General features: G+C 39.0%; 3 protein-coding genes and 1 pseudogene across 3 annotated transcripts; 2 read left to right on the top strand and 2 right to left on the bottom strand.

The window, feature by feature from the left end:
* Positions 1-715: 715 nt before the first annotated feature.
* On the top strand, positions 716-2,997 carry LOC119918653 (free fatty acid receptor 3-like). Its single transcript, XM_038739396.1, is given in 3 exon segments — positions 716-960; positions 1,538-1,968; positions 1,971-2,997. Coding segments are annotated over 2 exon segments (909 nt in total). The 5' UTR covers positions 716-960; positions 1,538-1,544; the 3' UTR covers positions 2,456-2,997.
* On the bottom strand, positions 2,788-5,902 carry LOC119918655 (lens fiber membrane intrinsic protein-like). Its single transcript, XM_038739397.1, has 4 exons — positions 5,640-5,902; positions 3,599-3,748; positions 3,234-3,368; positions 2,788-2,897 (listed from the first exon to the last, which is right to left on the bottom strand). The coding sequence occupies exons 1-4, from the start codon at positions 5,887-5,889 to the stop codon at positions 2,836-2,838; spliced, it is 597 nt and encodes a 198-aa protein (XP_038595325.1). The 5' UTR covers positions 5,890-5,902; the 3' UTR covers positions 2,788-2,835.
* Positions 5,765-11,818, top strand: LOC119918652 (annotated as a pseudogene).
* LOC119918659 (lens fiber membrane intrinsic protein-like) lies at positions 11,391-14,644 on the bottom strand. Its single transcript, XM_038739400.1, has 4 exons — positions 14,382-14,644; positions 12,341-12,490; positions 11,975-12,109; positions 11,391-11,562 (listed from the first exon to the last, which is right to left on the bottom strand). Exons 1-4 carry the CDS (start codon positions 14,629-14,631, stop codon positions 11,501-11,503), a joined length of 597 nt encoding a protein of 198 aa, XP_038595328.1. The 5' UTR covers positions 14,632-14,644; the 3' UTR covers positions 11,391-11,500.
* Between the last annotated feature and the right edge of the window lie 842 nt (positions 14,645-15,486).

The following is a 15,486-nucleotide window of genomic DNA, read 5'->3' as shown; positions in this document are numbered from 1 at the left end:
TGCCTCAACACACTGAGCGTAACTTTCAAGTCATTCGATTTTCTTTCTCCTGCTGCTTGTGTTGCTCAAGCATTGAGAAATATTAAAACCATACTTTTAACTTCCCACGGGGAGTTCCTTGCAACATAGATGACTATCAAAATTTCAGATCAGAGAATATCTGCTGCTGGTCTCACATAGTAAGGTCCCCACTTTAGTGCATTGATAAAAAATTATTTGGTTAAAATAATTGATGTACACACTTTGTTTTTATACATTTCCTTCAGATTTGAGTATGGCTAGTTGTATAGATATTTAGACTTGAAGTGTCATTTATACTGACAGGTTTTGTAAAAGAACTTGAATTACACACAGTAGCCAGTATGTCCATGTTTATTTCATGTTGCAGTATTAACTGATTCTAATGTAAATATCGTTAATATATATATATAGCAGCTAACCATAACACCATCCTGTTGCTGAAACCACAAATGTGAAATCTCAATTTTGTTTCTAGTAATGATGCCACACTGGACTGGAAATGTCTATTTTAAAAATAATTTAGAATCTGAAATGATGACTTATTTCCTGAGCTTGGGGTGTAGGTGTAATGTAAGGTGACTGCAGGGTCATGGCTTGATTACATTCTGACCTAATGATCATGATCAGAGTTTATTGCAACACAGCTCTGATGGGAGGAGGTCTGTTATTAACACACTCAATAAAACACAGCTTCAGTTTTGCATTTTAGTTAATATTAACCCACTGATGTATGCTCATTTCTCAGTGTAGAATGAGTGGCAGTGTGTCACATAGGGCTTGATTGTGGCTCACTGTTTCCGGTTGATCCTGCCTAATCTTTGAACTCGCAAGTTATGTATTGGTTGTTTTGATGAAAGGCATCGTAAGGCAAACAACAGCAACAAGGAGCTTTTTTTTTTCTTTAAAGCCTGGACAATTTTGACAACATTGACTATTTAGGTAAGTAAATATGTTTATATATTTACAGATCCGTTTTGCTGTTGAAATTCCATGTCTGTTGTTTGGAATCCGAGCTCAAGAGCTGCCTTCGGCTTATTTGTTTTGGAATAGTAATGTGATCTGAGTCATGAAAAGCCATTTTGCTAATTAACTTTATCAGTTCTTCTACAAAATAGAAGGAGGCTGCAAACACAACTGAGTTATTAACAGTATCTACAAGATTGCTGAGCAAAACCTTAAAATGCTGATTTGACTTTTTTAAAATCACTAATGTCTTTGACCAGATACTTTTAAGGATATTCACATACAGTATGAACAGGTCCGCTAACCTTAATACACCTCTAACTGCACCAACCATTTAAATCACAGGGACTTTAAGAGTATGTGGTTGTTCAAGCGTGTTTAATACTCCCTCATAATCTCCGATCATCATTAGGTGTCAGAAACGCACATCATGCATACTGACTTCACTGATTCGTCACCGTTGTCACTGGTATAAAACTATAAAATAATCTGTAATTTACAACCACCTGGTTATGTTATTTTGTAAATTTTGATTCCTCTTCCTTTGGTTTAGATCCACAATGGAGTCAGTGGTACAGAGTGAGCTCATTCTCGCAGTTTACATCATCTCTTTCCTGTTAGGCCTGCCAGCCAACCTGCTGGCTTTCTATGCCTTCTGTGTCAAGATCCATTCCAATCCCCTTCCAACAGATATCCTGCTACTCAATCTGACGGTCTCTGACCTGATCTTCTTGATCATCCTTCCTCTAAAGATGTATGAGGCAGCGTCAGGCATGAAATGGAATTTGCCCGAGTTCCTGTGCTCCATCACCGCCTTCACCTTCTTCTCCACGATCTACACCAGCTCCTTGCTGCTGATGGCAGTGAGTGTGGTTCGCTACATTGCAGTAGCTTTCCCGATCACGTATCATACGCTGTGCAGACCAGTGTACGCGATAGTTATCAGTGTTGTTATTTGGCTAATCTCAGCCGCACACTGCAGCATTACTTCATTACCCAGCACCATCCATCCCTGTCCAGAAATGACACCACTTACTGCTATGAGAACTTCACAGAGACGCAGTTGAAGGTTCTGCTCCCAGTACGTTTGGAGTTTTTCTTTGTGCTCTGTCTTATTCCACTACTAATTTGTATTTACTGCTACTCACGCTCCATCTTAATCCTGTACAGCCGTGCCAGGATAACTCGAATGCAGAAGCAGAAGGCCATCGGCATGGCCTCGGGGACTTTAGCTGTGTTTCTCATTTGTGTGCTGCCATATAACATTTCTCATTTACTGGGTTACTTCCAGGGTAAAAGCCCACAATGGAGGTACTACACCTTGCTGCTTAGCACCTTCAACACCTGTATTGATCCCATCATCTTCTACTTTTCCTCCTCCTCTTTCCACTGCACTAGTCAAAAGTCAATTTTCAGGAAGCGTGGACACAATGTTTCAGATGCACAAAAGCAGACCACAAGCTCTAGCTAAGAGCAATATACACGCTGACTTTAATACAATATGTACATATCCAGCTTCAACATTATTATTGTACTTTATATTAAGGACATCAGAATGTGTAATGCAGAACAAGCGGCTTTGACAGTCCAGCTCATTTATAAAAAATTGTCTCTCATCCAGGTTTTGCTGTCTACTGGTTAACAAAATATCTTGTTAGAGGTGATCTATTCCTGCTCAAAGGGACTGAGCTGCTTCAATCTCAAACCATTGTAGATCATTTTATGACAAAACCACAATACATGTTTGGTGCAAATGCAAGATTCCAAATTTTATTATTTTACAGTAAATTATCTTGTTTTGAATGGGAATTGATATCCTTTGTACCCTTGAGACAGTATTTCCTGTTTACTTTAACGCGGGCCAGTCACTCTTCTGCACTCATGCATTCTGTAGGCACACATGTAGAATATACCTGCAAAACAAAACATAGGTTAGCTGTAAAGGCCTTTTCTATAGTACACAAACATATCAAGTAAGATAATGGCACAATAACAAAATTGCTTTTGAGTGTAACTCACAATACACATCAGAAACTTTAGTAAATACTGTAAATAAAAACTGTCATAAAAATGAAAGTGTTTGTGTGACAGCATTGTATTTGTGATTTTTAGAATTGTTTTTCCAGATTTGACAGCGCTGTTGTGAGAATTTGGAATATTAACTGTAAAAATTTCAACTGATTTTGTTCACTACCAGCAAGATAATTACATTACATTGAACTCTACTGCTCTCCTTCATTTGAACAAACCTGCAAAGAAGGTCATGAGCAGTGCCACCCAGCCTAGTATGTAGGACCAAGAGAAGCGCCAGTCACCAAAGCGCTTGCCCAGGAAGTTCACCGTCACCCCGGTGTAAATTGCCATTGCAAGCAGAACAAAGAGAGCTGGCATGGTGCACAGAGAGTGAAACATATTAAAATGAATATCTATAATAGTAAAGGTCATCTCACTTGGAAGTCACCTGGTGCACCCACAGAGTTTCTATTGTAGGCCTTGCGAACTTTGTCTGATATTTACATGAAATGCAAATTCACTTAATAGTACATCATTTATGGCAGATGTGATATAAAAAAGATCAGTACAATATTATCTGGTTACTGTATTCATAACTTACTTGAAACAAAGAACATGATCCCAGCAGCAAATGAGCGGTTGAACCTCTCAAAGGCTGAGAAGTGGGCAAAGGAGAGGATTCCTGCAATGATGCCAGCAAAGCATGACATGGCAGAGAGGATCATGAAAGCACGAGTGGCATTCCAATAAGCTGAGAGGAGTAAAACAAGTGAGAGAACATGTTATAAACATAAATGAAAAAATATAATGTTATTTGATATGAATAGGTTCATACTAAAAAGCACTCAATGTAATTTGAAATCTTGCTGGAAATTAATCTATTTCCTAATATTTCTACTGAACTGCACTGCAGGAGTCACACAGCAGCAATCATTAACTCTGCCATGCAGTTTGAAGGCAGACAATCCTTAAACAGTGAAGGTTTTTAAGGGAAATGTGTAGTCTACTGTCTTCAAATGGTCAAGTTGCACAAGAAGCGCATTTTGCGGGATTTAAAGTTTCCATTTAATTCAGAGGAACTTTTCTAAATTTTACATCACAACTGTTTATCTGGTGAAATGAGCAGTTCCCGTTTGATGCAACACTATAACTTCCCACAACTATACTGAGTAGAGAAGCATATTTCCACCTAAGGTGCAAAATTTAGATGATTTAGAAATTTGTATATTTTTGTACCAAAATCTCTTATTTCTCTCTCGGAGAAACAGATCTTTTAAATGAGAACTTTTTATACTAAATCACATAGTGTTGTATCACTTTTACTTAAATAAAAGAGAGGGATCCCTCCTCTGTTCCTGAGGTTTCTTCCCTCCATGTTTTCCTGTTAAAGCAGTGGTTCTCAAACTGGGTGGCATAGTGCTACTGCAGGAGGGGCATGGATGTTGAGCAGACCTAAAGTTGAATGAATGTGATTTATGTGGTGGTATAAAAAAGGGCTCTGATGCAAGTAGGGTTATTTTGCTAACCTGAATCTTTTGTTTTATTTCAATCGCCCCCATTGTTAATGATTGATAAAATGAAATCCACTTTTTGTAGAGTCTGGGGTGTGAACATTTTTCACGCAAATAGTATCACTGCTGTTTGTTATTGAGTTTTTTTTAATGACGTTCTTATTCCACATATTTGTGAGTTGTGTACAAACAGAGTGACAGAGAGGCACAGACACAGACAGGCAGGAGAGAAGATAATGGTTCTTTTAACTTCAACGCCCTCTTATCCGGGAAGATGTAAAAAGCTTAATTTATGAGGTTATTATAAAGATATAAACTCTAACGTTACATGTGATTAGAAAAGAGCAGAGGAGCAGAATCGCTTAGAAAGTAACCTGGCTGAGGGGGAAGAGGAGGTAAAATGCTGCCTCCCATTGTTTGGGGTATGTGGCCCGGAATTCCACGTTGTACCTTTAAGCAAGATTTTGAATGCATGACTTCACTTGGAGCATGAACACACACCTACCTCCTGGTAACTTTCTAGGTAATGTTAATTCTGCGGCGCATGCACTCGCTTTTTTTCCATCCTTCTATGATCTGCTCCTCTCATTACAGTTTGGCAGCAATGAAACAATGAATAGTCACATTTAACAATCTGCGACACAAAGACAATATAACTTAACGATACTTTATCAACTTAATGCAAATTTGCGTATGGAACTATGTCGATTTGCAGTCCCTTGAAATGAAACATTACTCTTGTCAGTCATGATCTTGACCATGATGACAACTATTTGGGAGAATGCCAGGTGCAATTAATCTGGCACAATCATTGGTCAAACTCGTCTTCTTTAGCTTTTCGGCAGGCAGTTCACTGCCGCCTCCAGCTGTTAGACTTGGGTACTGCACGTGCACAATTGAACTCAGTGTTGTCAGCAGCATTTTGGGTAGTTTAGAGTGACAAATTTTTAACAGGGTACTTTGATTTCAAAATAAGTATATGCTACACAAAATCCACAGAGGTTGGCAGGTCTGCAAGGTATCTCTGACACTTGAACATCATGTAGAAAATCCATGATATCAGAGAGGTTTGGTTACTTTAAAATAAGAGCATTTTTGTTTTTCTCTTTCTAGATGCCCCAGTAATCCTACCTGAGTCCTTCTGCCACCTGATGGGGGAAGTACTAAAGTGTGTCTGCCAAGCTGAGGCATCACCTAATGCCTCTATAGGCTGGACCATTGAAGGAAATGACACCTTTCCATCCTCCTTTAGCTTTGTCTCCAGAAATAAGAAAAATGTAGTCTCAGGGGAAATAAGCGGACCAACTAAAAGCCAGCCTAACATTTCTTGCACAGCCACGAACGCACTGGGCAGCAACACCAAACAGCTCTCTGTAGACATCTTGTCAAAAACATGTACGTTACTGTACACTTACGGTAATTTGTTATCCCAAGCTACATTCAAAAGCAGAACCATTCATCATATTTACTAATTAAGCTATTTTCCTTTTACAGTCTCTTTGCCCATGTGGTTGTCAGCATTAATGCTCCTGGGGACTGCTTTGTTGTTTGGTTGTGCAGTGTTCATTTACAGAAAATATTCAAGAGGCAGGTTGGTAGACTGAATTCCTTGTCATACAGAACGACTGTGCTGCTACCGGCAGCTATGATTAATCTTTTTATTGTTGTTATATTACCCATAGACCAACACCGGAGTTTGTGTGCAACACTAACATTATTTTAAGGTATGAAACCATGTTTATAGTTGACAATGATTTATTTCAAATTTGCTGAATTCAGATCACATTTGTGTCTTTTTTAAGGTCACAAATTTTATTAGACAATGTCCAACAGGAACAAGTACAGTGGGTACGGAAAGTATTCAGACCCCTTTAAATTTTTCACAATTTTTTTAATTGCAGCCATTTTCCAAAAATCAAAAAAGTTCATTTTATCTCAGTAATGTACACTCAGCACCCCATCTTGACAGAAAAAAACAGAAATGTAGAAATTTTTGCAAATTTATTAAAAAAGAAAAACTGAAATATCACATGGTCATAAGTATTCAGACCCTTTGCTCAGTATTTAGTAGAAGCACCCTTTTGATCTAATACAGCCATGAGTCGTTTTGGGAAAGATGCAACAAGTTTTTCACATCTGGATTTGGGTATCCTCTGCCATTCCTCCTTGCAGATCCTCTCCAGTTCTGTCAGGTTGGATGGTAAACGTTGGTGGACAGCCATTTTCAGGTCTCTCCAGAGATGCTCAATTGGGTTTAAGTCAGGGCTCTGGCTGGGCCATTCAAGAACAGCCAGGAGTTGTTGTGAAGCCACTCCTCGTTATTTTAGCGTGTGCTTAGGGTCATTGTCTTGTTGGAAGGTAAACCTCGGCCCAGTCTGAGGTCCAGAGCACTCTGGAAAAGGTTTTCGTCCAGGATATCCCTGTACTTGGCCGCATTCATCTTTCCCTCGATTGCAACCAGTCGTCCTGTCCCTGCAGCTGAAAAACACCCCCACAGCATGATGCTGCCACCACCGTGCTTCACTGTTGAGACTGTATTGGACAGGTGATGAGCAGTGCCTGGTTTTCTCCACACATACCGCTTAGAATTAAGGCCAAAAAGTTCTATCTTGGTCTCATCAGACCAGAGGATCTTATTTATCACCATCTTGGAGTCCTTCAGGTGTTTTTTAGCAAACTCCATGCGGGCTTTCATGTGTCTTGCACTGAGGAGAGGCTTCCGTCGGGCCACTCTGCCATAAAGCCCCAACTGGTGGATTGCTGCAGTGATGGTTGACTTACTACAACTTTCTCCCATCTCCCGACTGCATCTCTGGAGCTCAGCCACAGTGACCTTTGGGTTCTTCTTTACCTCTCTCACCAAGGCTCTTCTCCCCCGATAGCTCAGTTTGGCCGGACGGCCAGCTCTAGGAAGGGTTCTGGTCGTCCCAAACGTCTTCCATTTGAGGATTATGGAGGCCACTGTGCTCTTAGGAACCTTAAGTGCAGCAGAAATTTTTTTGTAACCTTGGCCAGATCTGTGCCTTGCCACAGTTCTGTCTCTGAGCTCTTCAGGCAGTTCCTTTGACCTCATGATTCTCATTTGCTCTGACATGCACTGTGAGCTGTAAGGTCTTATATAGACAGGTGTGTGGCTTTCCTAATCAAGTCCAATCAGTATAATCAAACACAGCTGGACTCAAATGAAGGTGTAGAACCATCTCAAGGATGATCAGAAGAAATAGACAGCACCTGAGTTAAATATGAGTGTCACGGCAAAGGGTCTGAATACTTATGACCATGTGATATTTCAGTTTTTCTTTTTTAATAAATTTGCAAAAATTTATACATTTCTGTTTTTTTCTGTCAAGATGGGGTGCTGAGTGTACATTACTGAGAAATAAAATGAACTTTTTTGATTTTTGGAAAATGGCTGCAATGAAACAAAGAGTGAAAAATTTAAAGGGGTCTGAATACTTTCCGTACCCACTGTATACAACAGTCCTCAAAGTTAAATCTCAAACTATTTTATTCTCAATTTCAGTACAAACATTTGGCTTTATGTATTAATATAATATTAAGTATGTAGTGAGGAAAAGTGAGTTATTCATGACATATGAGTTGCCTATTTAGTTTTTTTCTCTGCCCTTAAATCTCAAGCATACAAAAGTCATAGAAGTCATAGTTTGTCAGAATGGTCTGTGTATTGATGTGCACAATGAAACACACCTAAATTAAAGGAGATATTGAAAGCATCTAATTGGATCCATCCCCCTCTCTCTTTTTCTTAGATCACAAGATGAAGACACACAATCAAGCCCATGCAGACCAGAGAGTAACCCTGAGGTGGACAGTCTTTGTGTTTATGACAATGATTTTGTGGAAGAAATGCGCAGACAGACCAGAGCTCAACCAAACCAGAACACCGAAGCAGCCCGCCAAAGAGACGGCGAAATACAGCCACTGGCAAAGGTGCAGCGATTGTGACAAATGCAAAGAATTATGTGGTTCACAACAGACCATCACTTATTACATGCATAAAACACCTGTAAAAATACTACACATGGATCAGAATAGAAGCCAGCAAAAACCAAATTCATCAAATCCAATCAGAAATGATCAGAAATCAGTAGTTTATGGCTTTTTGTAACTGGTGCCGTTGATGTTTCTGCCTCAACACACTGAGCGTAACTTTCAAGTCATTCGATTTTCTTTCTCCTGCTGCTTGTGTTGCTCAAGCATTGAGAAATATTAAAACCATACTTTTAACTTCCCACGGGGAGTTCCTTGCAACATAGATGACTATCAAAATTTCAGATCAGAGAATATCTGCTGCTGGTCTCACATAGTAAGGTCCCCACTTTAGTGCATTGATAAAAAATTATTTGGTTAAAATAATTGATGTACACACTTTGTTTTTATACATTTCCTTCAGATTTGAGTATGGCTAGTTGTATAGATATTTAGACTTGAAGTGTCATTTATACTGACAGGTTTTGTAAAAGAACTTGAATTACACACAGTAGCCAGTATGTCCATGTTTATTTCATGTTGCAGTATTAACTGATTCTAATGTAAATATCGTTAATATATATATATAGCAGCTAACCATAACACCATCCTGTTGCTGAAACCACAAATGTGAAATCTCAATTTTGTTTCTAGTAATGATGCCACACTGGACTGGAAATGTCTATTTTAAAAATAATTTAGAATCTGAAATGATGACTTATTTCCTGAGCTTGGGGTGTAGGTGTAATGTAAGGTGACTGCAGGGTCATGGCTTGATTACATTCTGACCTAATGATCATGATCAGAGTTTATTGCAACACAGCTCTGATGGGAGGAGGTCTGTTATTAAAACACTCAATACAAAAGTCAACACGAGCTTCAGTTTTGCATTTTAGTTAATATTAACCCACTGATGTATGCTCATTTCTCAGTGTAGAATGAGTGGCAGTGTGTCACATAGGGCTTGATTGTGGCTCACTGTTTCCGGTTGATCCTGCCTAATCTTTGAACTCGCAAGTTATGTATTGGTTGTTTTGATGAAAGGCATCGTAAGGCAAACAACAGCAACAAGGAGCTTTTTTTTTTCTTTAAAGCCTGGACAATTTTGACAACATTGACTATTTAGGTAAGTAAATATGTTTATATATTTACAGATCCGTTTTGCTGTTGAAATTCCATGTCTGTTGTTTGGAATCCGAGCTCAAGAGCTGCCTTCGGCTTATTTGTTTTGGAATAGTAATGTGATCTGAGTCATGAAAAGCCATTTTGCTAATTAACTTTATCAGTTCTTCTACAAAATAGAAGGAGGCTGCAAACACAACTGAGTTATTAACAGTATCTACAAGATTGCTGAGCAAAACCTTAAAATGCTGATTTGACTTTTTTAAAATCACTAATGTCTTTGACCAGATACTTTTAAGGTATATTCACATACAGTATGAACAGGTCCGCTAACCTTAATACACCTCTAACTGCACCAACCATTTAAATCACAGGGACTTTAAGAGTATGTGGTTGTTCAAGCGTGTTTAATACTCCCTCATAATCTCCGATCATCATGAGGTGTCAGAAACGCACATCATGCATACTGACTTCACTGATTCGTCACCGTTGTCACTGGTATAAAACTATAAAATAATCTGTAATTTACAACCACCTGGTTATGTTATTTTGTAAATTTTGATTCCTCTTCCTTTGGTTTAGATCCACAATGGAGTCAGTGGTACAGAGTGAGCTCATTCTCGCAGTTTACATCATCTCTTTCCTGTTAGGCCTGCCAGCCAACCTGCTGGCTTTCTATGCCTTCTGTGTCAAGATCCATTCCAATCCCCTTCCAACAGATATCCTGCTACTCAATCTGACGGTCTCTGACCTGATCTTCTTGATCATCCTTCCTCTAAGATGCATGAGGCAGCGTCAGGCATGAAATGGAATTTGCCCGAGTTCCTGTGCTCCATCACCGCCTTCACCTTCTTCTCCACGATCTACACCAGCTCCTTGCTGCTGATGGCAGTGAGTGTGGTTCGCTACATTGCAGTAGCTTTCCCGATCACGTATCATACGCTGTGCAGACCAGTGTACGCGATAGTTATCAGTGTTGTTATTTGGCTAATCTCAGCCGCACACTGCAGCATTACTATCATTATCCAGCACCATCCATCCCTGTCCAGAAATGACACCACTTACTGCTATGAGAACTTCACAGAGACGCAGTTGAAGGTTCTGCTCCCAGTACGTTTGGAGTCTTTCTTTGTGCTCTGTCTTATTCCACTACTAATTTGTATTTACTGCTACTCACGCTGCATCTTAATCCTGTACAGCCGTGCCAGGATAACTCAAATGCAGAAGCAGAAGGCCATCGGCATGGCCTCGGGGACTTTAGCTGTGTTTCTCATTTGTGTGCTGCCATATAACATTTCTCATTTACTGGGTTACTTCCAGGGTAAAAGCCCACAATGGAGGTACTACACCTTGCTGCTTAGCACCTTCAACACCTGTATTGATCCCATCATCTTCTACTTTTCCTCCTCCTCTTTCCACTGCACTAGTCAAAAGTCAATTTTCAGGAAGCGTGGACACAATGTTTCAGATGCACAAAAGCAGACCACAAGCTCTAGCTAAGAGCAATATACACGCTGACTTTAATACAATATGTACATATCCAGCTTCAACATTATTATTGTACTTTATATTAAGGACATCAGAATGTGTAATGCAGAACAAGCGGCTTTGACAGTCCAGCTCATTTATAAAAAATTGTCTCTCATCCAGGTTTTGCTGTCTACTGGTTGACAAAATATCTTGTTAGAGGTGATCTATTCCTGCTCAAAGGGACTGAGCTGCTTCAATCTCAAACCATTGTAGATCATTTTATGACAAAACCACAATACATGTTTGGTGCAAATGCAAGATTCCAAATTTTATTATTTTACAGTAAATTATCTTGTTTTGAATGGGAATTGATATCCTTTGCACCCTTGACACATTATTTCCTGTTTACTTTAACGCGGGCCAGTCACTCTTCTGCACTCATGCATTCTGTAGGCACACATGTAGAATATACCTGCAAAACAAAACATAGGTTAGCTGTAAAGGCCTTTTCTATAGTACACAAACATATCAAGTAAGATAATGGCACAATAACAAAATTGCTTTTGAGTGTAAATCTTATTGATGTTTTAGTTTGAAAATATGTATTGGGCATTTTCATGAGCATGTGCAAAGCTGAAGAGACTGTAATAACTCACAATACACATCAGAAACTTTAGTAAATACTGTAAATAAACTGTCATAAAAATGAAAGTGTTTGTGTGACAGCATTGTATTTGTGATTTTTAGAATTGTTTTTCCAGATTTGACAGCGCTGTTGTGAGAATTTGGAATATTAACTGTAAAAATTTCAACTGATTTTGTTCACTACCAGCAAGATAATTACATTACATTGAACTCTACTGCTCTCCTTCATTTGAACAAACCTGCAAAGAAGGTCATGAGCAGTGCCACCCAGCCTAGTATGTAGGACCAAGAGAAGCGCCAGTCACCAAAGCGCTTGCCCAGGAAGTTCACCGTCACCCCGGTGTAAATTGCCATTGCAAGCAGAACAAAGAGAGCTGGCATGGTGGACAGAGAGTGAAACATATTAAAATGAATATCTATAATAGTAAAGGTCATCTCACTTGGAAGTCACCTGGTGCACCCACAGAGTTTCTATTGTAGGCCTTGCGAACTTTGTCTGATATTTACATAAAATGCAAATTCACTTAATAGTACATCATTTATGGCAGATGTGATGTAAAAAAAAATCAGTACAATATTATCTGGTTACTGTATTCATAACTTACTTGAAACAAAGAACATGATCCCAGCAGCAAATGAGCGGTTGAACCTCTCAAAGGCTGAGAAGTGGGCAAAGGAGAGGATTCCTGCAATGATGCCAGCAAAGCATGACATGGCAGAGAGGATCATGAAAGCACGAGTGGCATTCCAATAAGCTGAGAGGAGTAAAACAAGTGAGAGAACATGTTATAAACATAAATGAAAAAATATAATGTTATTTGATATGAACAGGTTCATACTAAAAAGCACTCAATGTAATTTGAAATCTTGCTGGAAATGAATCTATTTCCTAATATTTCTACTGAACTGCACTGCAGGAGTCACACAGCAGCAATCATTAACTCTGCCATGCAGTTTGAAGGCAGACAATCCTTAAACAGTGAAGGTTTTTAAGGGAAATGTGTAGTCTACTGTCTTCAAATGGTCAAGTTGCACAAGAAGCGCATTTTGCGGGATTTAAAGTTTCCATTTAATTCAGAGGAACTTTTCTAAATTTTACATCACAACTGTTTATCTGGTGAAATGAGCAGTTCCCGTTTGATGCAACACTATAACTTCCCACAACTATACTGAGTAGAGAAGCATATTTCCACCTAAGGTGCAAAATTTAGATGATTTAGAAATTTGTATATTTTTGTACCAAAATCTCTTATTTCTCTCTCGGAGAAACAGATCTTTTAAATGAGAACTTTTTATACTAAATCACATAGTGTTGTATCACTTTTACTTAAATAAAAGAGAGGGATCCCTCCTCTGTTCCTGAGGTTTCTTCCCTCCATGTTTTCCTGTTAAAGCAGTGGTTCTCAAACTGGGTGGCATAGTGCCACTGCAGGAGGGGCATGGATGTTGAGCAGACCTAAAGTTGAATGAATGTGATTTATGTGGTGGTATAAAAAAGGGCTCTGATGCAAGTAGGGTTATTTTGCTAACCTGAATCTTTTGTTTTATTTCAATCGCCCCCATTGTTAATGATTGATAAAATGAAATCCACTTTTTGTAGAGTCTGGGGTGTGAACATTTTTCACGCAAATAGTATCACTGCTGTTTGTTATTGAGTTTTTTTTAATGACGTTCTTATTCCACATATTTGTGAGTTGTGTACAAACAGAGTGACAGAGAGGCACAGACACAGACAGGCAGGAGAGAAGATAATGGTTCTTTTAACTTCAACGCCCTCTTATCCGGGAAGATGTAAAAAGCTTAATTTATGAGGTTATTATAAAGATATAAACTCTAACGTTACATGTGATTAGAAAAGAGCAGAGGAGCAGAATCGCTTAGAAAGTAACCTGGCTGAGGGGGAAGAGGAGGTAAAATGCTGCCTCCCATTGTTTGGGGTATGTGGCCCGGAATTCCACGTTGTACCTTTAAGCAAGATTTTGAATGCATGACTTCACTTGGAGCATGAACACACACCTACCTCCTGGTAACTTTCTAGGTAATGTTAATTCTGCGGCGCATGCACTCGCTTTTTTTCCATCCTTCTATGATCTGCTCCTCTCATTACAGTTTGGCAGCAATGAAACAATGAATAGTCACATTTAACAATCTGCGACACAAAGACAATATAACTTAACGATACTTTATCAACTTAATGCAAATTTGCGTATGGAACTATGTCGATTTGCAGTCCCTTGAAATGAAACATTACTCTTGTCAGTCATGATCTTGACCATGATGACAACTATTTGGGAGAATGCCAGGTGCAATTAATCTGGCACAATCATTGGTCAAACTCGTCTTCTTTAGCTTTTCGGCAGGCAGTTCACTGCCGCCTCCAGCTGTTAGACTTGGGTACTGCACGTGCACAATTGAACTCAGTGTTGTCAGCAGCATTTTGGGTAGTTTAGAGTGACAAATTTTTAACAGGGTACTTTGATTTCAAAATAAGTATATGCTACACAAAATCCACAGAGGTTGGCAGGTCTGCAAGGTATCTCTGACACTTGAACATCATGTAGAAAATCCATGATATCAGAGAGGTTTGGTTACTTTAAAATAAGAGCATTTTTGTTTTTCTCTTTCTAGATGCCCCAGTAATCCTACCTGAGTCCTTCTGCCACCTGATGGGGGAAGTACTAAAGTGTGTCTGCCAAGCTGAGGCATCACCTAATGCCTCTATAGGCTGGACCATTGAAGGAAATGACACCTTTCCATCCTCCTTTAGCTTTGTCTCCAGAAATAAGAAAAATGTAGTCTCAGGGGAAATAAGCGGACCAACTAAAAGCCAGCCTAACATTTCTTGCACAGCCACGAACGCACTGGGCAGCAACACCAAACAGCTCTCTGTAGACATCTTGTCAAAAACATGTACGTTACTGTACACTTACGGTAATTTGTTATCCCAAGCTACATTCAAAAGCAGAACCATTCATCATATTTACTAATTAAGCTATTTTCCTTTTACAGTCTCTTTGCCCATGTGGTTGTCAGCATTAATGCTCCTGGGGACTGCTTTGTTGTTTGGTTGTGCAGTGTTCATTTACAGAAAATATTCAAGAGGCAGGTTGGTAGACTGAATTCCTTGTCATACAGAACGACTGTGCTGCTACCTGCAGCTAAGATTAATCTTTTTATTGTTGTTATATTACCCATAGACCAACACCGGAGTTTGTGTGCAACACTAACATTATTTTAAGGTATGAAACCATGTTTATAGTTGACAATGATTTATTTCAAATTTGCTGAATTCAGATCACATTTTTGTGTCTTTTTTGAAGGTCACAAATTTTATTAGAGAATGTCCAACAGGAACAAGTATACAACAGTCCTCAAAGGTAAATCTCAAACTATTTTATTCTTAATTTCAGTGCAAACATTTGGCTTTATGTATTAATATAATAAGTATGTAGTGAGGAAAAGTGAGTTATTCATGACATACGAGTTGCCTATTTAGTTTTTTTCTCTGCCCTTAAACCTCAAGCATACAAAAGTCATAGAAGTCATAGTTTGTCAGAATGGTCTGTGTATTGATGTGCACAATGAAACACACCTAAATTAAAGGAGATATTGAAAGCATCTAATTGTCATGGGTTGGGGCGCTGAGTGCAGACTGGGGCGAGGACCCAAATGCAGACAATGGAAAGGCGAGGAGGTTGCAGTCCAAAAATGTTTATTAACTCAAAAAAGCTTACAAGGAGCTCGAGGCAAA

Source organism: Micropterus salmoides, unplaced genomic scaffold (assembly GCF_014851395.1).
Source record: "Micropterus salmoides isolate LMB-PRFRI ecotype aquatic unplaced genomic scaffold, ASM1485139v1 Ms_hic_scaffold_2335, whole genome shotgun sequence".
NCBI lineage: Eukaryota > Metazoa > Chordata > Actinopteri > Centrarchiformes > Centrarchidae > Micropterus > Micropterus salmoides.
The sequence above is the reverse complement of the archived record's forward strand: the minus strand, read 5'-3'. Positions and strand labels throughout refer to the sequence as shown.

Bases quoted from the DNA above. Each gene is read 5' to 3' on its own strand.
- LOC119918659 (XM_038739400.1), bottom strand. From the start codon at position 14,631: ATGTCTACAGAGAGCTGTTTGGTGTTGCTGCCCAGTGCGTTCGTGGCT. The intron at 12,491-14,381 runs GTAGGATTACTG...TACTCCTCTCAG, and splicing joins CAGGTGGCAGAAGGACTCAG to CTTATTGGAATGCCACTCGT. The intron at 11,563-11,974 runs GTTTGTTCAAAT...TTTGTTTTGCAG, and splicing joins GCTCATGACCTTCTTTGCAG to GTATATTCTACATGTGTGCC.
- LOC119918655 (XM_038739397.1), bottom strand. From the start codon at position 5,889: ATGTCTACAGAGAGCTGTTTGGTGTTGCTGCCCAGTGCGTTCGTGGCT. The intron at 3,749-5,639 runs GTAGGATTACTG...TACTCCTCTCAG, and splicing joins CAGGTGGCAGAAGGACTCAG to CTTATTGGAATGCCACTCGT. The intron at 2,898-3,233 runs GTTTGTTCAAAT...TTTGTTTTGCAG, and splicing joins GCTCATGACCTTCTTTGCAG to GTATATTCTACATGTGTGCC.